Below are 21,663 nucleotides of genomic sequence, written 5' to 3'. Positions count from 1 at the left end.
CGGGGTGCTCAGCTCAGAGTTTGGGGTGCCCTGCTCAGGGTTTAGGGTGCTCATCCTGGGGCTCAGGGTGCTCAGCTCAGGGTTTGGGGTGCCCTGCTCAGGGTTTGGGGTGCTCAGCCTGGGGTTTGAGGTGCTCAGCTCAGGGTTTGGGGTGCCCTGCTCAGGGTTTGGAGTGCTCAGCCCGGGGCTCAGGGTGCCCTGCCCAGGGCTCAGGGTGCTCAGCTCAGGGTTTGGGGTGCTCAGCCTGGGGCTCAGCCCGGGACTCGGGGTGCCCTGCTGAGGGTTTGGGGTGCTCAGCCTGGGGTTCGGGGTGCTCAGCTCAGAGTTTGGGGTGCCCTGCTCAGGGTTTAGGGTGCTCATCCTGGGGCTCGGGGTGCTCAGCTCAGGGTTTGGGGTGCCCTGCTCAGGGTTTGGGGTGCTCAGCCTGGGGTTTGGGGTGCTCAGCTCAGGGTTTGGGGTGCCCTGCTCAGGGTTTGGGGTGCCCTGCTCAGGGTTTGGAGTGCTCAGCCCGGGGCTCAGGGTGCTCAGCCCAGGGCTCAGGGTGCCCTGCCCAGGGCTCAGGGTGCTCAGCTCAGGGTTTGGGGTGCTCAGCCTGGGGCTCAGCCCGGGACTCGGGGTGCCCTGCTGAGGGTTTGGGGTGCTCAGCCTGAGGTTCGGGGTGCTCAGCTCAGAGTTTGGGGTGCCCTGCTCAGGGTTTAGGGTGCTCATCCTGGGGCTCGCGGTGCTCAGCTCAGGGTTTGGGGTGCCCTGCTCAGGGTTTAGGGTGCTCATCCTGGGGCTCGGGGTGCTCAGCTCAGGGTTTGGGGTGCCCTGCTCAGGGTTTGGGGTGCTCAGCCTGGGGTTTGGGGTGCCCTGCTCAGGGTTTGGGGTGCTCAGCCTGGGGTTTGGGGTGCTCAGCCTGGGGTTTGGGGTGCCCTGCTCAGGGTTTTGGGTGCTCAGTGTGCTCAGCTCAGGGTTTGGGGTGCTCAGCCTGGCCATGGCTCCGTCCCCACCACGCCCCAGGCCTGGGGCTCAGGGTCCCCTGCCTGCACTGCCTGCACTGCCTGCCCCTGCCAGCCTCCCACTGCACACAGACCGGCGTGCACACCCACTGCACGCTCACACTGTGCACGCTCACTGTGCACACCCACTGCACGCTCACACTGTGCACGCTCACACTGTGCACACCCACTGCACGCTCACACTGTGCACGCTCACTGTGCACGAAGGACACGCTCTGCACACCCCCTGCGCACCCACACCACGCTGCAGGTGAGCGCGCTGCACGTGCCCCGCACAGCTCACGGTGCACACGCACACACGCGCGCGCGCGCGCTGCGTGTGCCCCCCACGCGTGCACACCGCACACGCCCTCCCGCCGGCGCGCAGCCGTGCACGCACACCTGCACACCCACAGCCTGCACGCCCGTGCACAGCTGCATGCGTGCAGACACAAATCCCGCACGCACGCCCCTGCACGCACGCCCTTGCACGCACGCCCTTGCACGCACGCCCTTGCACGCTTCCCCCCCAGCCCGGTTCCGTGTCGGCCGACCCGCGCCTGGCGCACGCTCCCCTTTAAGACGCGCGGCGCGGGGCGTCCCCTTTAAGGCTTGCCCCGCCCCCGGGCCGCGCGCCGGCGCTCGCCCCTCCCGCAGGCGCTGGCGGCCGCTCGGCACCGAGGCCGCGGCGCTCGCCATGGCCGCCCGCCCCCCGCCGCCGCCGCCCTGCGCCCGCCGGCCCCCGCCGCCGCCCGCCGCCGCCGTCCTGCTCGCCCTGCTCCTGGCCGGGGGACTCGGCGGGGCCCGCGGTGAGTGGCGGCTCCCGGGCCCGGCCCGCACCGGGGACAACATGGCGGCGCGCCGCCCCGCCCCCGCCCGGCGCCGTGAGGGGAACCGGGGGTGGGGGGATGCTGAGGGGAAGCGGGGAGGAATCGTGAGGGGAAGCGGGGGTCGATGAGGAGGAGCGAGGGGGGAGGCGATGCGGGGGGCTGAGGGGAGCGGGGGAACCAGGGGCGAGCCCGGGCCCGGGGGTGAGGCCGGCCTGGGGGGGGCGGGGGGGGGGGGAGGTTTTGGGGGGGGAGAAGGGGGTGCGAGAGGGGCTGGAGGGTTCCTCTAGGCCGCGGGAGGGCCCTGAGGGGCTGGGGGGGCAGAGGAGAGGGTTTCGGGGGGGGGAGAAGGGATGGGGGCGGTCCATGGGCTGGGGGGGGTCTCTGGAGGCATCGAGGGCCTGGGGTAGGGTTGGGCCCCCGGGGTGTTGGGTAGCACCGAGCCCCCCGGGCGGGGGTCGAGCCTGGCCGGGGGGGGGCATTGGCCGGGGTGTGAGGGGGACCCTGGAGCGTGTTTGGGGGGGCCACGGCCTCCACAGAGGGGGCGGTTGCGTGTCTGGGGGGGCGGCAGCACCGGGGGAGGGGGCCGGAGAGTGGGGCCTCCTCCCGGTGCCGGGGATGCTCCGAGGAGGCACAGGCTGGCCTCGGCTTCGGCTGGGGGGAGATCTGGGAGCCTGGCTTCAGGAGACGACGAAGGAAACTGGAATTGATGGGCTTTTCCCGGAGCGAGGAAGACCTGGGGGGGGGTCTGTGTTGGGGGCCGGGCCCGGGGGTGTTCTGCGGCCCCGGGAAGGGCTCGGCGTGGGGCAGGCCCCGGATCAGCCGCGGGGTGGGAAGTGCCACCATGTTGTTGCTGAGCCTCCAGCAGACCTCGGGAGTTGGTGGCCTCTTCCCATCGGCTGTCCACCCGGCCGAGGGGGGCATTCGGCAGCCCCCATGCACCAGAGACTTCGGGGTGTGCTTAATATATAGCTTCGTGGAATCTGTGGGGTTTTTTTTTAAAAGAAACCTTCTAGAACCCTGTGCCTCTGGATTGTAATGACTGTAAATATTTGTTTGGAGGGAGGTGAGTGAGGGAAAACCCTTTGTTTCAGTTGTTTGTTCTGTGGCGATCCTTTTTCTTTACCTGGGGGGGTGCGACCGCTGCCGCTTCCTAGGGGAAGCGCGAGAGGTATCAGCTCCATGCTTTTACAAAGATCAGCCCCTTTCCCCCGAGCTGGACGGGCCCGAAGCATCTCTGAGCGCCTCTTGGCAGGGACAGAGGACAGGCCGGTGGCAGTGGCCTTTCCAGCGTCCGAGGCTTCGCCGCCCAGTCCATCTCTCCGTGGCTATCGGGGGCGATCGCTGCTTGTGTAATGCAGGTACCTGTTCTAACAGGAACCGCACTGAAACATTTTTCTCCTCCCCAATCCTCTCGCCGTTCATGTTATGTATTACCAACCGACTGTCAGAAGGTAATAACTTTGTGTGTGCAGATCTGGACTTGTTAGCTACAGAAAATGGCTTTAAACCCCACTAGGGCAGTAGGTTAGGGGTGTTTTTGCGAGTCCTGTTGAATCTGGTCATACAAATGTGCTTCAGGGGAGAGTGGCTGGGCTTTGTTTTAACCTAAAGTAAAATCCAGCCTGAGGAAGGTGTTTCAGCTTTTCTGTGATAAATGGCAAAGCGGGACCAAATGAGACTCATCGCACGTCTCCTCTCAGACTTTCACTTTGCGTTTTATATACAGCTGGCGTTTATTTAAGAAAAAAATAATAATAAATAAACAGGAAAGGGCCAATTGTGCGTATCTCCTGGAAACTCAGCCGACTATCAGTGCCTTTGATATTGGGCTCTGTATGGCTGGCTATTGTTTCCGCTCAGTATGTGCTGTACGTTTTTGTTCGTGCTGTCCGGTAGAAGGTGCGAGCTCAGCCTGGCTTCAGGGGCGCGAGGGAGCTGCGTTTGGAGCTGGGAGCAGGACGGCAGGGAAGAGGGACCCTAACCCTGCGAATTGTTTGCTGCTCGAGCAGCCATGATGCACGCTCGGCGTGCCGCCTCAGCCAGCCAGGCCTGCCCTTACTATTGTGCTTTATACAAGAGGTCTTAGCAGCTGCTTATTTCAGGGTAGGTCTACATACTAATTTCTGCGGTGCTTGGGAGCTGTGAACCTCTGTGTGCGTCGGTAAACAGAGTAGAAAACACCCCCCACACTCCTTCCTTTAAAAAAAAAAAAAAAAAGGAAAAGAAAAAAAAAAGGTGCCTCTGCAGCGACGGTTACAGGGTGGTTGTAGGTCGGCTTTGTTTGCGTGCTTGAAATAAAGCAAAAGAATACTGTGGGGAGCAATCTTGGGCCAGCAGATTTTATTATTAACACCTGCTTAAAATATTTACCCGGTTAAATCAGGCAAACTCCGCGTGGTCCATAAGTTATATCCTACAACTTTCCAAGAAAGACTCCTCTAACTGGAAATTAAAAACAGTGTCCAACAAGCATTCTTGAACTCCTTCAGCTCCTTGGCCAGACAGTCGGATTTTTTTTTCCCTGGGTACGCCGTCCGCTGCCAGTAGTGGATGCTCCGGAAATCGCTATTGCGAAAGGAGTGAAGTAAAACGTCAATTCTCTTAACAGCAAGCAAAGTTCACTGGGTGTTGACCAGTGGAAATATGTTCTCCACCGCACAGCCAGCGCGGTTATCTGAGCAGACCGAGAAGGAATTGCTCGTCTCGAGGGAGAAAGCTGCGACGGTATTACAGGGATGAAACGTTCGCTGGTGCTGAGCTTGCGGAGCCAGACCCTCGTGTGTGAGCAGTCGTAGGGGTGGGAGACCTCTTTTGTCCTCGTTATTTCAGCCACTGGCTTGCCAGCCTCCCTTCTCATTGATTGTGGACCCATACGTTTATTTTTTTACCAGAAAAGCAGACTTCACTGCACATTAGAGCCCCTCATCAAAGGCTTGGTTTTCTAGCGCTTGCTGCTTTCTGTGGGCTTTTTGGAAGTAACCCGTGGACTGCTGGGTGTCAGAATATAGACTACACATTAAACAAATTGTTATTTAGACCCTGAAAAAGCGTGTGCCAATTGCCCGAGAATACACAGCGTCGGTTTTAAGTCTTGAAAGCCATCGATAACGACCTGCGCATCTGCCTTGCCATGCGGCTGGTTTGCAGGGCTTTCTTCCACAGTACTGGTATGGTATGGCTGGCTCCTAAACTGGTTTCCTAACAAGTTAAAACACAAAATAGGTGTCAGACCAGAGCCTGGAGAGGGAGTTCGGAGCCATATGTCTGTTTTCTAAGTTGCAGAGCAACAGCAGCAGCAATGTCAAGGCTTCTTCTAATTAACCTATTAATGATGAGACTCCTGTCAATTCACTTATTTAAAATTCATTTAGAAGCTCTCCTTTTGTGTTGCTTGAGTAGATGCAGGGAAAGTTCTTCACTTTAAACGTTCTTCCTGCCCTTTTTTTTTTTTCCATTTAGTAGATGTTTTCTAGTCAGCCATGATGTGTTCATGTCAGGTTCAACCTGTGCCAGGGGACTGCAGCCAGCTTGAAAAAGTTGAGACTCTTGTTTCCAACTTTAAATATCCTAGTACAATTTTTAGTTTCTGGATGACTTGCATGAAAGTGCTTTTTTCATAGTACTTTGCAGCTAATTTTAACTCTGTTTCATTTAGCAGCAGTGGGTCAGTAGATTTCATAAGCACCGGCAAGGAGGAAAAGACATGTTGAGATCTGAAAGTAGGAGGAGAAGCTGATGGGGCAGCGAGATGTAGGAAAGATATTCGAGGTGGTGGTACTGTATCTACAGAGGAGCAAATCTGTACGCATTTCTTCAGCTCCTCTGTAAAGAAACAGGGGCAGCGTGAGCACCCAGAACTGGCCTTGCACTTGACTTTGGAGACGGTGGGTGTAGGTGAGCTGGCTCTGGGGCTCGGAGCAGATACTGGTGTGCTGTACGACGCGGGCATTTTGGACTCGGGCGTATCTTAGAGAGGGATGTAGGGATCCTGGTTGTTGACGCCAGGCAGCAGATGAATCGAGATGAATATAATGGAAAGTAAATCTTTGGTTTTAAAGTCTCCGTCAGGTGGCTCGGAGTGTCCTCACCCCTGCCTTTTGAAACTGAAGCCCTGGTTGTTTTCTTGAAGCACGGTTCTTGGGGTGGAATGGTTGAACGAGGGGCGCAAAGGGACTCCTGGAACAGACCTCTGCTCCCTTGCCGCAAGGGAATGGATTTTATTCCTAACCTGCTCTTGGGCAAAACGCTCTGTGATAAAGGTTATTCTTTCTTTATTTCGGCACGGCATATAGCGAAACACTGAAAGGTATTTCTTTCTTCCAAGCGTGTTTACACATGTCCCTCTTCATTATAGCATCTAAAGAAACAGCAGAGGTACAAACCCAATTGTTTTCCATTTCTCTTGCTAACATTATGCTGCTGCAGCATTAAAACATCACTACCAGATTGGGTCTCATTAAGTTAGGTGCTGTACAGAGACATAATAAATTGCAGCTCCTGTTCCAGAGCCTTATAAAGGCTCAGAAGTCAGGGGAATCATTGTTCTTCCAGCCTCGATTCAAACTGTGGAAAAAGAACAGCAGCTTACAATCGCTGCAAAAATCTGTTTATCTGGTAAATACGTGGGTGGTTATTGGCAATTTTACCAATGATCATCTTCAGGTTAATTTTCTTAATACATCTTGATCAGGTAGCATTTAGCCCTGAGAAGATGTCATCTTGCATAGCACGGCTTCGGGAGATTTTGGAAAATGTATTCCAAAAGGTGGTTAACACCATTGCATTAGATTTTGCTGCGAAACTTTCCCCTGTCTAGCTGCAGAGACATCTTGACACATGCAATCCTGTGCGAGAATAAATATGTGCAAAATGAGCTCAGATAGTTGCTGGGAAAAAAAGAAATGTTCTTTGACTGTCAGAGCTTAATATTTTAGTCTCCCTGGAGCCTAGAGCTCTCATCCACGGACCCCCACCTCTTTGTTTGGATTCATTTGGTAAATGCCCGTCACCTTTACTGGGGGAATTTGGTCCAAGGGGGCCTTCTCTTGTTTTCCTCTCTGCTGTAGTTAATGCAAAGGGATCCTAATACCTCCGTGCCCACGGTTCCTGCCGGGAGCAGCCCTGCTGCCACCTGTAACCCGTGAACCTCGCTGGGGAGCAGGAGCACCTCTGGGGCACGGGGTGGTCACTTGAAGGAGTACCCGGCCCGGCAGCCGAGCCCTGGGCTGCCTTAGTCGAGGATCGAGGAGAGTTTATCTTTTGGCAGTGCCGACTGACCGCGCTCTGGTCTTTAGGGAGAGCGGTGAGGACCGGCACCGGGCTGGCTCGCTCCTGCGATTGATGTCACGACCACCTGCGCTCTGCCTCGGATTAAATCGCAGTGTGAGGGTTTGCTCGAGTATAAATACCAACCCGATCCATCTCTTGAGCGAGAACAAAGCTTTCATTCTGGGGATCTGCAGCTTAATGTTAGGCTTGTTTAAACAGCTTCTTTAAAGGGTTGGGTTTGTCTCTGAGCAGAATGTCAGAAAGAGTGTGCTGAGCAGATAGAGCAGGCTCTGCTGCCAACTTCTGGAGCACCTTCCATGCAGACTCATCCCCAGGCGTTCTGCGAGAGGGGAACGCGCCGCCCCGGCTGTGTGAACTGCTCTTTTGTTTTCCTTTGCCCCATCTCTTTTCTTCAGCCCAGTCAGTTTCTTTTATTAAGTAGATTATATGTTTTGCTCAATAGGAGCTTTTCTTCCCAAATAAAAAGAATGCTGTTGGCACGAAAAAATGCTTTTATTCACTCCTGTCTCCATTCGCTTTGCCCAGGCGTCCCCAGCTGCTCTCGGAAGCGGGCGAGGGATGCCGGGCCGGGAGCTCTGCGTACCTGTCCGTTTTCTGACCCTCACCCAAGGGGAAAGAACAGTTGCTTTTTCCTGGCTTCTGGTGTTACTGATATGAGAAGAATTTTCCCTTCTGGTTAATCAAACTTGAAATGCTGGACCCGCGTGGGTTGCCCTGTAATTCTCCTTTCTGCCGGAAGCTTCCCGGTTCCCGGCGAGCCCCGGTGCAGACAGGCCTTTCCTCCCTGGCACAGCCGGTGCCTGCGGGAGCGGGGCCCTTCTCCTGCAGCGCTGGCAGCCAGCGGTAGGTGATGCTTCGGGCGGATATGGCTGTAGCCATGGTAGATGTATATCCTGGGCTTTTTCGTAGTAAAAATAAAGACAGAGTCGACTCCTGGCTGCCTGAGGGAGGCTGGAGCTGGACTTCAGCTCCTACCCAGGGATCTGACCATCTTTCCTAAAATTTGAGTGCCTACCTGCAGCCCGGAGGTTATGGACTGGAATATCTAGAAAGCCCCTTGAGGGTCTCTCACGCGAGGTGTAGCAGAAGTACATACGTGTGCCGAAGGCTTAGTTTTCTTTGTTCGCATTGCTGTCCTTACCGTAGCGGGTTTTGAGGTGCGAACTGTAAGAATCGCTCTTAAAAACGAGCGGTTGTCTCAAAGGGGGAGCATCGGCTGACACCACCAGGAGGTGAAACGGGGCCGTGCTCTGCGGGGCATACCCCTCCTTAGCAGGAAACTTCTGCTTTCTGCGCAGAACAGATAAGGATCTCCCGACTCTGTCCCTGTGCACTGGGGTGCTGGTATCGTACCTCGAAGGTAAACAGATTTCTTTTTTTTTTTTAACTCTACAAATGAAACTGAGCAGATACAACCAGCTCCTCTGCTTTCCTTCTCAAAAGGATGCTTAGTTTCAGGCCAGATACTTCAGTAAGAAGTTTACAAAACCAGTTTTATTAGTGCCTTGAAGTGTTTTATTTACTTCTGAGCTTCTGGAAGCGAAACTGCCATAGCCTAAATCTTGGGCTTGAGACCTTAAAAATGAGCCTAACAGGAGCAAAGTTCAGTTTTGCTGTATCTAAACCAAGTTGAAAAGAGCCTCCATGGTGAAATGTGTGTGGTTTAAATGTCTCTGATTTGTACCTTGAGTTTTTGATAAAGTAATAAAGGAGATGCTTTAAAACACTATTTCCTTTTAAGTATACTTGAAGGTAGGAATGTGCCCTGGCTGCTCTTTCCTTTCTCATGGTTTCATAAAAACTCCATTATAACCAACCTTTGTTCCCCCAAGCGTGCGTGTTTTTCAGAAGAATTGTCCTTTCCGTGCTCTGCTGACCACTGGCAAACGGTGTACGGTGTACTCGGAGCTGTTTGTCAAGTTGATCATTAGCGAGTGTTTTTCCTTTCATTATGGAGTTTCCCCTTAAAAGCTGCATAATCCATGGGCGCGGTGCTCTCAACCCTTCTCAATGTCGTTGGGTCTCAGGGTCTCCCCTGGCCATTTTCTATTCTACGTCCCTTTTCCTTGGCCTTGCTAAGCACATAGTAATAAGCTACATTTGCTCGTGATGCTTTTTAAAGGCGCCTCACTTACCAGCTCTTCTGCGGTTTGCTGGCTTTTTACTGCTTCTGCAGTTTTGAAGCTGGTGGTTCAAAACTCCCCAGCAGCTGCATTTAGCCTGTCGGAGATACTGCAGCCCACCTTGGAGCTGTTAAGCAGCTCACAGCAACAGCTAGGAAATGAGGAGCAGAGCGTCCAGAGAGAATTAAGTGCATAGTAATGCAATTAGCCTAACCGATTTACCTAGGACACTGGCGATAAGGGATAACGGGTGCCTTCCTCCTAAACGAACCCTGAAGTTGATCAGGACCTGCTTGTTTTTCGTTAAGCTCGAGGTAACGTGCCCCCAGCAGCGTGCCTCTCCGCTGCGCTGGCTGGGAGCAAGAGGCTCTTCCAGTGCCGTCGATATCCTCGAATGCCGACGCTCCTTAAACCTGCTGGTTGCCAGAGATGGCACGACTGAGGGCTCGGCGTTTCCCTTGCCCCACGGGGAGGTGGCTGACGCACACCCGAGTGTTGACAGCGACCTTGGCCTGTGTCTTTAGACCGAGAGGGTGCAAGCAGACGTAGAGGATTTAGCTATCGGACTGGGGAGAGTTAACTGTGGCGCCTGTATCTTTTAAAGCACTTCTTCAGACTCTCCCTACCTGAAAGACCATTTCTGCAGCGGGTAAGTACATGTTTCTGAATCCCTCCAGGGAGGCTGAAAGATCTGATGAAAGCTGAAGAAAATACTGCGTGCTGCTAAACAGGCCCCACCCTTCTTCTTGACATTGTTGTATTCGCTCTTTGTTCCCAAGGATGGCGATGCCTGGGGATTTGCTTACAGTTTTTCAGGCAGCTTGAGAAAAGCACAATGACAGCTGGGAGGCGGAAAAATGTGGGAATCTGCCTCGGAGTTTCTCCTTCGCTCTTTACCCAAATAATCTTCACGGCGAGCAGGCAAAAAGCCAGGAATGTATTTGACCCAAGGTAGTGTCTCGGATCAGGAAAGCAGTTACTAAATAAGTGACTGATCCAGCTGGGTGTAGCGTGCTTGGCTTGTGTAGTCGGTTTGAATTGGTTTTGTTTTGGCATCTGCCAGCTGCTTGTTGTCTCCCAGGAGCTGGGGTGGTCGTCCCTCGCTGACCCGTAACGGGCAGCTCGGCTGTGGCGTAGCTGAGGAAGCCTGGGCAGGCAGTTCAGGTGAAATCGAGTCCGTCAGTTTGAGTAATTGTTGTTTTCAACGTGAATTCTGACCCTAGCTTGGGTCGGGAGTGGATCTCGGTAAAATCTAGCCTAGTTTGCAGGGATGGCTTGGGTCATCCCTGTTAGTGGTTGCAACAGGGGCAGGAAAAAGGGCGGGCTGGGCAGTCATCTTCTGGAAAGGCTCCTCTGCTTCCACCTTGTGTTTCGTGCTTCACTTGGGTTCTTGCGGGTCTGAAATACCGAGTATGACTTGTTGTGTTCCTAAAGTCGGGAATTATCCCGAGCCTAAGAATGGCCCCTTCCCTCTGAAATGGGCGATTGAAAGAAGGAAGTTTTCCCTTGTCTGAGCGTTTGGTCTCTGGTGCGTTTTAAGGAGGTGGTCTTGTTTGGATTTCTGCAGCTTTGACATGTTTGTGCTCTGACTGCAAGCAAGCGAACTCCACCTGTGAAACGGACGGCGCGTGCATGGTCTCGGTCTTCAACCTGGATGGTGTTAAACATCACGTTCGGACCTGCATTCCTGAAGCAAAGCTGATTCCCGCTGGGAAGCCCTTCTATTGTCTGAGTTCGGAAGATCTGCGCAATACTCACTGCTGCTACTCTGATTTTTGCAACAAAATTGATTTAATGGTTCCCAGTGGTGAGTAGAGAGCTAAATAAATCTGTTTGAAGTGGGGAGGAGAGGACCTGTCTGTTTGGGATTGGGAATAAGGAGTTCTCGGCCCTGTTTTCCCTTCTTCCCTTAGGTTGCTGTGTGAACTTGAGCACTAGGTTTATTTCCTTGATCTGTAAAGTGGAAATAACAACAAACTACTTCAAATTAAAATGTGAAGTTGCTTGAACTCCCCTGTGGCCGACAAAATGTCACCAGATGATGAGGTTATACTTTAGGGTAGGAGAAGCTTCCAAAGTTTGGGGTTTTTTGCAGTTTTACTCCACTCTGTAGCTCCCTGTGAGGAAACTCCTCTCACCTTATCAGCCCTGCTGCTGGTATCCTCACAGACTCCTGAGAGCAGCAGTGTTTATCTACGGTTAAATATAAGTTTCTGCTGCATGATGCTCTGTGCCTGCAGTGGCCTGAGGACGGTGCGTGTTCCCTGGGCACGGCTCCGCGTCCCTTTTCTGGTGCTGAGTTGTGCTGTAGCCTGCCTTTTATCGGCTAGGGTGGCTTTCCTTCTTCTAGGACTGCAGATTTTTTCGGTGATGAGCCATGAGTACGGGAACGTGGCAGCAGCTTGAGAGCAAAGTGTGCGGGGTGGAGGGGTGCCTGGATCCTGAACACGCCAAGAGGAAGCGGCCCAGCCTTTGAGAGAGGGTGTGGGAGGCGTCTGCTGCTCTCTAATTCCTGGGACGGAGAGGGCATGCGGTACTTCTTCGTACCTTGTTACTCTCCGTTTTGGGCTGTTATTTAGTGGGTCGTATGAAGATTGCAGTATCCGTTTTCCTTGGATGCAGTGGGGAAGTCTTATCTGTTCTCAAAAAGACAAATAATTGTCGTCTTCTCTGGTTGTTACAGGGAGAAGGGGAAAGAGGGAGAAATGAGTCCTTACTGACTGGATGGTTTTTCTCTGGAGGGCAAAATGCAGGCTGTTCTAGCAACTTCAGCCCAGAACAGGCTCCCGTCCTCTTTTAAGTAGCAAGTGCCAATAATCCCCGCTCCCACAACTGAAGCACCGTCTTCTTTTGGGGGTTTTAGCTGTAGTTTGCCTGCCTGATGACTTGATCAGTCCCATCTTAACGCTGTTATTTGATGTGTCCTCTACCATCCTGGAACAGCAAGCTAAAATTGTCCAGGCTCTGAGAGGATAATTAAAACACAAGAAGAAAGTCCTTAAAGAACGCTTGTGAAGGAGTGATAATTTTCTAAAAGTGTCTGGTTTTCTCCTCCCTTTCCTCTCAAGGACACCTGAAAGATAACGAACCCCCGTCGAGCTGGGGTCCTGTGGAGCTAGTGGCGGTGATTGCCGGACCCGTCTTCCTGGTCTTTGTTGTCATGATCATAGTAGTCTTTGTTTTTCATCACCACCAACGAGTCTATCACAACCGTCAGCGGCTGGACATGGAAGACCCCTCTTGTGAAATGTGCCTGTCGAAGGATAAGACCTTGCAAGATCTCGTCTACGATCTCTCCACCTCCGGCTCTGGCTCAGGTATTAAGATATGACTGGAAATGACGAATGCGAACTTGTAATTGTAATGGAGGAGTCTGTTCCGGGCTCCTGGTTGCCACAGCTTCGCACGGCTGCGAGGCCGTTGCATCGTCAGCCTGTTCAGGTTGCCTTGTCATGAGTAATGCGGAGGGCGTGTTTTAAATTCGGTCATGCAGTAGGCGCTGTAGCCGCGGCCCCGTGTCGGTGTTCAGTGCTTAGGCTGGGTAAAAGCAATAGTTCAACTCCTCCTTAACTGCTGATGTGTAAAAATAGATTTGTGTAGCTTTCCTCCTTTTCTGCAAGAGGATAGCTCAAACGGCTACATCTATTTCAGGTTTAGCCCTGGAACTGGATTTGGGTTGGAGACAGACATTAGCTGCTAACCTGGGGGTTGCTGGCTTTCAGCGAAGGACGCAGGATGTCACCTGCATCAAAGCTGGCAGGAAAACGGGAAAGATCCTAGCAGCTGAAAATGTTACAGTGTGCAAATACTGCGTTTGCACAGCCCATTTCATCCCAAAGAACCCTTGGGTCTTCGGAAGCGGACGATGTACAGCATTCCCTTCTGTAGTACTTAAAAGAAATCCTCCCCAGAATAGATAGGGAAGTCATCGTTTTATTCATGACTTTGAACTATGAAAGCAGTTAGGTTTAAAAAAAAAAAAAAAAAAGAATTTTGCAGCAGATGGAAACTGTAGGCTAATCCACAGAGGCAGAGAATATAACAACCTGATATTTGACCAGGGAATAAACCTTTAGCACCACATCTGCTGTACATGAAATGTTTTGGGATCCCTTCTGCGCACGCTCGCAGCAGGTGAGCTCTGTAGCTTACACAAGAGGTGGCGGCTGTGTTAGGACTCCTTTCTTAAGAGAAGTTCGGGGGGTTTACTGCTTTTTAGTAGAGTCTGTCTCCAACGAGTTCCACTCTTTGCATATTCAGGCTGAAGTTACTTTGATCTGGCATAGAGCAGGAGTTCCCAACTGCTCTGTGCCTAATCGCTGGCGGTTTGCAAGCGACTTCAAAGCGATGGGCAGATGCTGCCCAAGCCGCCAAATGGCACGTCCTACGCAGGAGCTGCCGCCATTTGCCGGCTTGGGTCTTGCTTAGGCTGCTGGTCGTTATCAAACGTAGAGCCTTCTAGGTTTGATGATGCTCTACTTCAGACTCTGAGGTTTCAGGAGTTTCTCTGGCCGCAACCGGCATTCATTCCTCCAATTTCTTGTCCGTAGGTTTGCCGCTTTTTGTCCAGCGGACTGTGGCTCGGACAATTGTCCTTCAGGAGATCATTGGTAAAGGCCGCTTCGGGGAAGTGTGGCGCGGCAGGTGGCGTGGAGGCGACGTAGCCGTAAAAATCTTCTCTTCCCGTGAGGAGCGTTCCTGGTTTAGGGAAGCGGAAATATATCAAACCGTTATGTTGCGCCATGAGAACATCCTGGGATTTATTGCTGCGGATAACAAAGGTAAAAAGTGCCTCAGTCCTGAGAGCAGAGGCTTCACCAGTGCGCAGCCTGCTCTTGGGAGCTGCATTTCTTCGCCTGGATTTGCAGTTAAATGGTTAAAGCAAGCTGTCAGCCTGCTTTTCAAATAGCTACGTATTTGAATGTTTCTCGCCAAAAGATGGTAAAATTACTGCTGCTGTTGAGAGGCGCGACGGTGCATTAGCTGTACCTTAAAGTCGTGTTTTGCCTTAAAGTTCTTTGCCTTATTTGCCCCCAGGTTGGCTGTTGAGCTGCAGCCTTACCCAGCAGCCCTCCTCTGTACCAAAAAGGGTGCAAAATGCTCGATGGTTGTGTGCCGTCCCTGCCTTGTATCTGTCTGAGCGCAGTCTCTTTCCTGCCGCAGATAACGGAACGTGGACTCAGCTGTGGCTCGTCTCCGATTACCATGAGCACGGGTCTCTCTTTGACTACCTTAATCGATACACAGTGACTATCGAGGGGATGATCAAGCTCGCCCTGTCCGCTGCTAGCGGGCTGGCCCACCTACACATGGAGATTGTGGGTACTCAGGGTAAGAGCAAAGTTTGAAAAGGTGCTGGGAATTCTTGAGAATAAAGCAGAACGGACGAGGGGAACCGGTGTGCTGCGCAGAAAACGGCAGTGACCAGAAATAGACGGATTGCTTTGGCTGGCTGCAAAGTGGGTTAGCCTTGCGCTAGCTCCTGGGAGTTATATCAGCATTTCACATCCCCATCCTAAAATTGGTGCTGCTTGGGTGGGATGTTAGTGCAGGCAGCAGCAGAATTATAAACTCCTTACGTCCACATCAACGTGTCTGATGCCTGGGACGATGGAGTTTCCGTCCCTCTTGAGGCCTCTGGGTGCTACTGCATCAGCAGTGCCTTGGAAGCGTGAGCGGAGCCTTTGCGTACCGCAGGCTGTCAGCGCTGCTCTGTTCTTCAGCGCTGAAGTGCATCCAAACAGGAAAATGTGTTGCAACACTGAGAGTTTAACTAACGCCCTGAAATCCGGTACTGCCTCTGCGCCAGTTTGACTAATAGGTTTCACCAGACCTTGACCCCTGCTTCTCTTTATTTTGCTCTGTTAGGAAAGCCCGGGATTGCTCACAGAGACCTGAAATCCAAGAACATCTTGGTGAAGAAGAATGGCACGTGTGCCATCGCTGACCTTGGTCTGGCCGTCCGGCATGATTCGGTTACGGATACGATTGATATTGCACCGAATCAAAGGGTCGGAACCAAACGGTAGGAGAACGGTGTTCTTGGCCAGCGTTCGAAGGCGTCTTCTAGAGTGTGACTAGCAAATGCCTGAGCTGCTGGTTGAGCACTGGTGAAATTCTCTGTCTTAAGCATTTCCAAGTGTCTCGCAGAGTGTCAGCGTCGTGCCCAGATTGATGTTGAAGGGACGTCAGTACCTTCGTCTCCAGGTGCCATCAAGCTGAGCGGTGTAGGCCAGCTACGTAAATTCAGCACCGGGGAGCTCATATAATACTTGGCAACGAGCTTGGCATTTTCCAAAGCCTTTTGAGGCCTGCTGTCTGGAGCCTGATGTGCTTTTGGACGTTTTTACCTCTTTCCCAACTTGCTATTCTTTTTGAGTTATTTTCTTCACTCTGTTAGACCATGGGGCCCAGTTCTGTTCTGATTAAGGCTGTGCAGAGCAGAGTTTTGTCTGCTGAGAAGTGCTGTGAGGGAAAACCTGCCATTTACTGTCTTCAGGAGAATCCCCTCTCAAAATTAACATGCTGTTCCTTTTCTCTTCTGCAGATACATGGCCCCTGAAGTCTTGGATGAAACCATTAACATGAAGCATTTTGATTCATTTAAATGTGCCGATATCTATGCCTTGGGCTTGGTCTACTGGGAGATCGCTCGAAGGTGCAACGCCGGAGGTAATACCCTTCGTGTGCCCGTGCCATCGGCTTGCCTTGCTCCTGGGTTTCCCAGCCTCGGTGGTTTCTGCGGATCGGGTGTTGGCGAGGTTTGAGGGGACCCTGGAGAACGGGGCTGCGGGAGGGTACGTCCGTGCGCGCTGCTGCCGAGGGGGTTAACAGAAGTGACCGGCGGCTGCTGCTAAGCGTGGCCCGTGTGGGGAGGCGGAGGTTAATGCTCTGCCCGGTGACTGATGTTTCTTTGGATGGATTTTAAGGAAGTGGCGGTGCCGATTTGGCGGGTCGCTTTCTTCCCCCGAATCGGTATGAATGAGCGTCGTGGCACATCCAGCCGCGGGCAGGAGCGCGGCACCCTCGTGCCTGTGCCAGTCCCGCTGCCTTCGGCTCGGTCGCGATTCGGCGACCCTGCCTCTGTGCTGGGAGGTGTTGATTGCAGCACGCTGACTCTGTTCCAGTTTGGGCAGCTGCATTTTATTTCCCTGCATTTTTCTTGTAAACTCAAATCCCAGATTCTTCGTTTCTGTTCTAAATAACTGCAAAGTGTTGACGCATCTCAGCGATGAGTCATGTAGTCCAAACCAGTGTCAGTCTGCCTTCAGTGAGCCCTGTGCGGATGATCCATTCTCCCAGGAATTGCATTTCCCTTTCTCTGCCTTTCAGGTATCCACGAAGAGTACCAGCTTCCGTACTACGATCTTGTACCCTCCGATCCTTCCATTGAGGAGATGCGGAAGGTCGTATGTGATCAGAAATTACGGCCTAATATCCCGAACTGGTGGCAAAGCTACGAGGTAAGGTCTGCTTTCATCTTCGCATCCCCTTCCCCTTCGATAAGGTGAGTAAAGAGTAAGTACCCTGCGTTGAGATCCCGTTTTAGGAGGTGGGGAGGTCTATGTCGGCGTCCAGCCGGGCGGCGGCAGCCTGGCAGAGACCGATTTGGGGTCGGGGAAGAGGAGAGCACTGACACCTGCCGTTGTTTCTTGCCTAGGCACTACGGGTGATGGGTAAGATGATGCGAGAGTGCTGGTATGCCAACGGAGCGGCTCGCCTCACCGCCCTCCGCATTAAGAAAACCCTCTCACAGCTCAGTGTCCAGGAAGATGTGAAAATCTAGGCTCTGAGCCCCAGCAGGAGGAAACTGCACAAAAGCTGCCATGCTAGAGTAGACGTGTGATGGAGGCCTACCTCGTGTTTCTGCCCAATCTACTGCTACCAACCAGACAGCGTGACCTACAGGCTGCTAGGTGGGGTGACGGAGCCTATTGAATCGCTCTCTTCCCTGCTTGGGTATGAAACAATCAGAAACCTTTAACGATCACCTCCTGACAGCGTGAAGACTGGAGAGGGACTTAACCTGAGGGATCTCAGCCATGATCGTAACTCTTGTTTCTTTAATGGAAATCCCTGTAAAGTTCAGTGCGCGCGGCGCACCCGTTGGCGGTGTTTGAGGCCAGGGTGCTAGGTGCTGGGAGTGGGAAGGGAAAGGGAAGGTTTTTCTTGCCGTACTCTGAGGATTTTTCCAGGGACTGGCACGTTAATGCAGAAAAAGCATTTGCAAAACAAATGGTGCTCCCTTCTGAGAGGCTGAGCCTGAAGAGTTTATCAGCTTCGTGAAACCATTTCCCTCCTTTTTCTTAAGCTTGAAAAATTCTAAGTCAAAAACAGAAATCTGACTGGCTGTCAGTGTGCGCAATGGTGTATGCATGCGCGAGGTGCGCGTGTCCCTGTGCCTGTTCATCTCCTTCCGTAGACGTGCGGTGTCTGCCCGTAGGGTGGCTCATCTCTGTTCGTGCTTTCTGTGCATGTGCAAATCTAGAGTGTCCTTTTCTTGAGCTGTGCGCGCTGGTGCTCTCCTTGTTGAGTAGTGAGCATTGTCTAGCTTGGACAGGCTGCTTCAAACCAGATCCTTAGCTCTCCGATGGGTGCTGTGGCCTTGCCGTCCGTACGCCGGCTGCAGGAACTTCCCATCAGGTTGCCTCACTGCCACCCCCTCCCTTTTTTAAGACAAAACAAACGAGGAACTGACTTCACTCCTGGAATCCAGGCTTTTTGTCTTGAGCCCCTGGGGTTTGTAATTCTTGGTAGGGTGGAAAGAGAGACTTGGGCCGGGAGAGATGCCACGGAGCTGAGATGCGTGTCGGAGAGAGAGCAGGCACTGCGCCCGGCTGGAAGGAGAGCAGGCCGCGGGGAAATGCAGGAGGCCGTTCTCGCCGGAACGCCGTGCCTGGGCCCCCCGTCCAGGCGCGCTCGGCGGCGCGGGGCAGGCTTCCCGGGGCCGCGGCCGCGGGCGCTGGGTGCCTGGGTGTGCTCTGCACCTCCCGAGAGGCGCCGGGCAGGGTCTGACAGCGGGGCGGGGGTTTGGAAATCGATGTCCATCTTTTTAATATACATATATAAATATCTCATAATCTGGAAGTGGCTGTGTATAACTCGTGGGGTGGGGGGAACTGCATGAATTTTCTTTTGATTAAATGCCGAATCAGGGTGAAGTAGGGTTGGTTTGACTGTTGGCTACAGCTGGGCCTAGCAGAAATGGAAGTGGCCGAGGGCTGCGTCTGCCGTGCTGCCGGCAGCGCTGAAGGCGGTCTGGGCAGCGCTGGTTGTCCGGTGGTTAGGTCAGTATCTGCGGTATATAACTCTGAAGCCATAACTTTTAACTGGAGTGGTTTTGGTTATTATTTTTTTTTATAATTATTATTATTTTATGGGAGGGTCTGGATTTTAACTTTTTTTAATATTGTTAATTCTTTATAAGAGAAGAAAAACAATCTATAATTATTACCTCTTGACCTGTTTGTTTGTAAAGAAATCACTGCAAAAAAAGAAAAAAAACCAAATGCACACAGCTCGATTTACACTGGAACTGTTTCTACTCAAACCTTGCGCCTGCTCTGTAAGGTGAGGTTTCATCTCTGCTCCGGCCACCGGGGTTAACTTTTTTTTTTTTTTTTAAAAACACTCTGTTCTTGCTGTCTGTGTACCTGTCTGCGTGTCCGTCCTCCCCCAGACTCCCTATCTCGTCTGTGACTTTGTGTAAAGTGAGGAGCGTGGTTTTCGCGTCGTGTTCGGAGCCGTTTTGCGTCCTGCCGTGGAGCGCGGCGGAGCGGCGGCGGGAGCGCCGGCGGGCGTGGGGCTGGTTCGTGGAGCAGCGTGGGGTGTGCGCTTTGTGAATGTACAGCTTCCCTCTCCGATTTGTTCTGACTCGTATCGCGGCCAGAGGTTACCGTCTGCCTCCAGTACCGTACGTCCCTTAGCCAAACCCTTCAGCATTTAGAAGCCGGGGCGGCGGGCGCTTCGCAGATGCCCTAAAGCCTCTTCGGCTGCTGGGACGGGCCCCTGGCGACGGCCCGTCCCGGCGGGCTGGGGAGGGAGGCTTAGCGGCTGCAACTAAACTGCCGTAGGGAAGCCCGTCACGCCGGTAGGTACGTCTGCCGCGCGCTCCTCCCAGGGCGCTGCGGGCTCTCGTTCCCGAGTACGAGTCTCCCGTCCCTGTTAACTCTGCAGGCTGCTTCTCGAGGACGCTAAATCAGCTACGTAACTTGCACTGACTCACCCACCCGCCCCTCCAACTGTAGCCACACATGCATCTGCCTCAGCGCTAAACCAAACAGCAGACAGCGGAGCGGTTTCAGACCGGATAAGGTTAGAAGGGGTGAGGGCAGGACGGCAGGTTATCCCCTATGAGCAGGATTGCAGAAGAAGCCTCGTTTGTAGAGAGATGCCATCGCGAGATGGTCAAAACCGAGGAGGATCCGAGATGGGAACGCTGACTATGTAGCATTTATACAGCACTTTTCATGCAAACACGTGCCAGGGAGGTGCAGTGCTTACTTAGCTGACTGGTAGCAAACGTAGGAATCGCTGCCCAGCTCCGAAACGGGGCCGGCTCCGAAACGGGGCCGCTTCGGGGGCGGCTGCAGCAGCCGTGGAAAAAACACGACGCTGCAGAGAGTTCAGGACAAGAGCGCGAAGCCGCAGCAGCTCAGAACGAGGAGGGGAGACGTCGGATACTCGAGGGCAAATCGTGTTGGGGAGAGGCGGAGGTACGGAGCTTGTGCTTCTCGGCCGTGGCGCAGGGTTAATCCGTGGTACGCTGGCTTCAGAACAGATCTCTCGGTACTTATCTGCCCCTTTTATTTGTTTGGTTTTGTATATTTTATTAGAAACGGACTGTAAAATAGCCACTTAGACACTTTACCTCTTCAGTATGCAAATGTAAATACAATGTAATATAGGAAATCTTTTGTTTAATATAAAACAAGGCTGTCGATTTCTGCTGTACATTATTAAAAGTTTGTTTTATTCACGTGAGGCGTGGGAGTCTCTGGCGGTTTGCTGCGAAGGGGCGTCGGAACCGGGCGGCGAGGGCCGGCAGCGCTTCCAGAGGAGCCGCCGGGGGGGTTGTTCACCCGCAGCTAAAATAATCCCCCGGGGCTCCTGCTCAGCACCTCTCCCCGTTGAATGGACGCGGGGCGCTCCGGAGGTGCCTGGGTGGTAGCGGCGGCGAGGCGGCAGGGAGGGGTGAGCAGCTGAACCCGGCTCTCCCGCCCCGGGGGACAGTAATGGGGAGGGGGTGCGGCGGCAGCATCCCCCCCGCAGCTTCACAGAAGGATGAATTTCGGTCCAACCTTCCCGGCGCCCCTATGAAATCCGGTTTGCTGCGGGCACCCGCTGGTACACAAACTGCCCCCGCTAATTCTCCCTAATTAGGGCCTCCCTCCCGCCAAGGAGCGGGCTCTGAGCGGATCAGGGGGAAAATCCGGCGGGGCCTGGGGTCCCCCGTGGGCTCGGCGCGGGGAGGGGGGGCCGCCATCTGCCCTCGCCCCCCCTCGCTTCCCGGCTTTGGCCGCAGCTCCCGGGAAACTCCAACCCCCGCCCGGAGCCGGAGGGAACGCTTTTTTTAACGGGAAAAATGGTCTTTGCTGCTCTTTTGGGAAACGTCAGGGGAAAAGGGCTCTGGGATGGCTTCGGCTGGGGGCCAAGGCCTTACGGGGCCGCCAGATTTTGGGAAGGGGATGGGATGGTCCTTGCTCCCCGCTCAAGGGTCGTGGTTGGGCGCGCCGGGGTGGGCGCCGGGCTCAATCCTGCCCTTTCCCAAGCACTTCCAGGCCGGAGCGGCTCGGCGCTGGGAGCAGTTGCCTCCCGGGCGACCCGTGGGCGGCCGGCTCGGCGGTAGCGCCAGCGGGATTGTTACAAACTGATTTTTTTTGGCAAATTTTAAATAAACATCTGGGCAAACCCCTCCGTTCCAGCTGGAAAATTCCTGCCGCCTCCCGGTGCCGCGCGACGTGTCCGCAGCAGACGCCGCGCCTGCCTCCGGGAATTGTCCTGTCCCCATGTCCCCGTGTCCCCGTGTCCCCGTCCTCGGTGCGGGCGAAGCTCCGCCGGGGCCGGTTTAAGTCCTCCCATCCGCCCACGTCAGAAGCGGGGCCCGGGGCTCCGGCTGCTCCAGCTTCTGCTTCGAATTAAACCCTAAATGCGGCTTTGGGGGGGGGAGAGCTGGGGCTGCGCAGCTGGCGCCGGTGCGGCCCGGGGAGCGGCAGAGCCCGGCTCCAGTGCGGCCCGGGGGAGCGGTGCCGGTGCGGCCCGGGGAACGGTGTCGGCCCGGCTCCGGTGCGGCCGGGGGAGCGGTGCCGGTGCGGCCCGGGGAACGGTGTTGGCCCGGCTCCGGTGCAGCCCGGGGAACGGTGTCGGCCCGGCTCCGGTGCGGCCGGGGGAGCGGCAGAGCCCGGCTCCGGGGATCCCGCTGGTTTCTCCCGTGCTCCCCCC

At 54.1% G+C, this 21,663-nt stretch overlaps 1 protein-coding gene across 1 annotated transcript; it reads left to right on the top strand.

Annotated features, from left to right (window-relative positions):
- The first annotated feature begins 1,707 nt into the window (after positions 1 to 1,707).
- On the top strand, positions 1,708 to 20,205 carry ACVR1B (activin A receptor type 1B). Its single transcript, XM_082332464.1, has 9 exons — positions 1,708 to 1,789; positions 10,790 to 11,029; positions 12,291 to 12,539; positions 13,773 to 14,003; positions 14,386 to 14,553; positions 15,091 to 15,247; positions 15,770 to 15,894; positions 16,555 to 16,685; positions 16,883 to 20,205. The coding sequence occupies exons 2-9, from the start codon at positions 10,855 to 10,857 to the stop codon at positions 17,006 to 17,008; spliced, it is 1,362 nt and encodes a 453-aa protein (XP_082188590.1). The 5' UTR covers positions 1,708 to 1,789; positions 10,790 to 10,854; the 3' UTR covers positions 17,009 to 20,205.
- The last annotated feature ends 1,458 nt before the right edge of the window (positions 20,206 to 21,663 follow it).

Source organism: Platalea leucorodia, assembly GCF_965183815.1.
Source record: "Platalea leucorodia genome assembly, chromosome: 23".
Classification (NCBI taxonomy): Eukaryota; Metazoa; Chordata; class Aves; order Pelecaniformes; family Threskiornithidae; genus Platalea; species Platalea leucorodia.
This window is presented reverse-complemented; position numbering and strand designations above follow the sequence as displayed.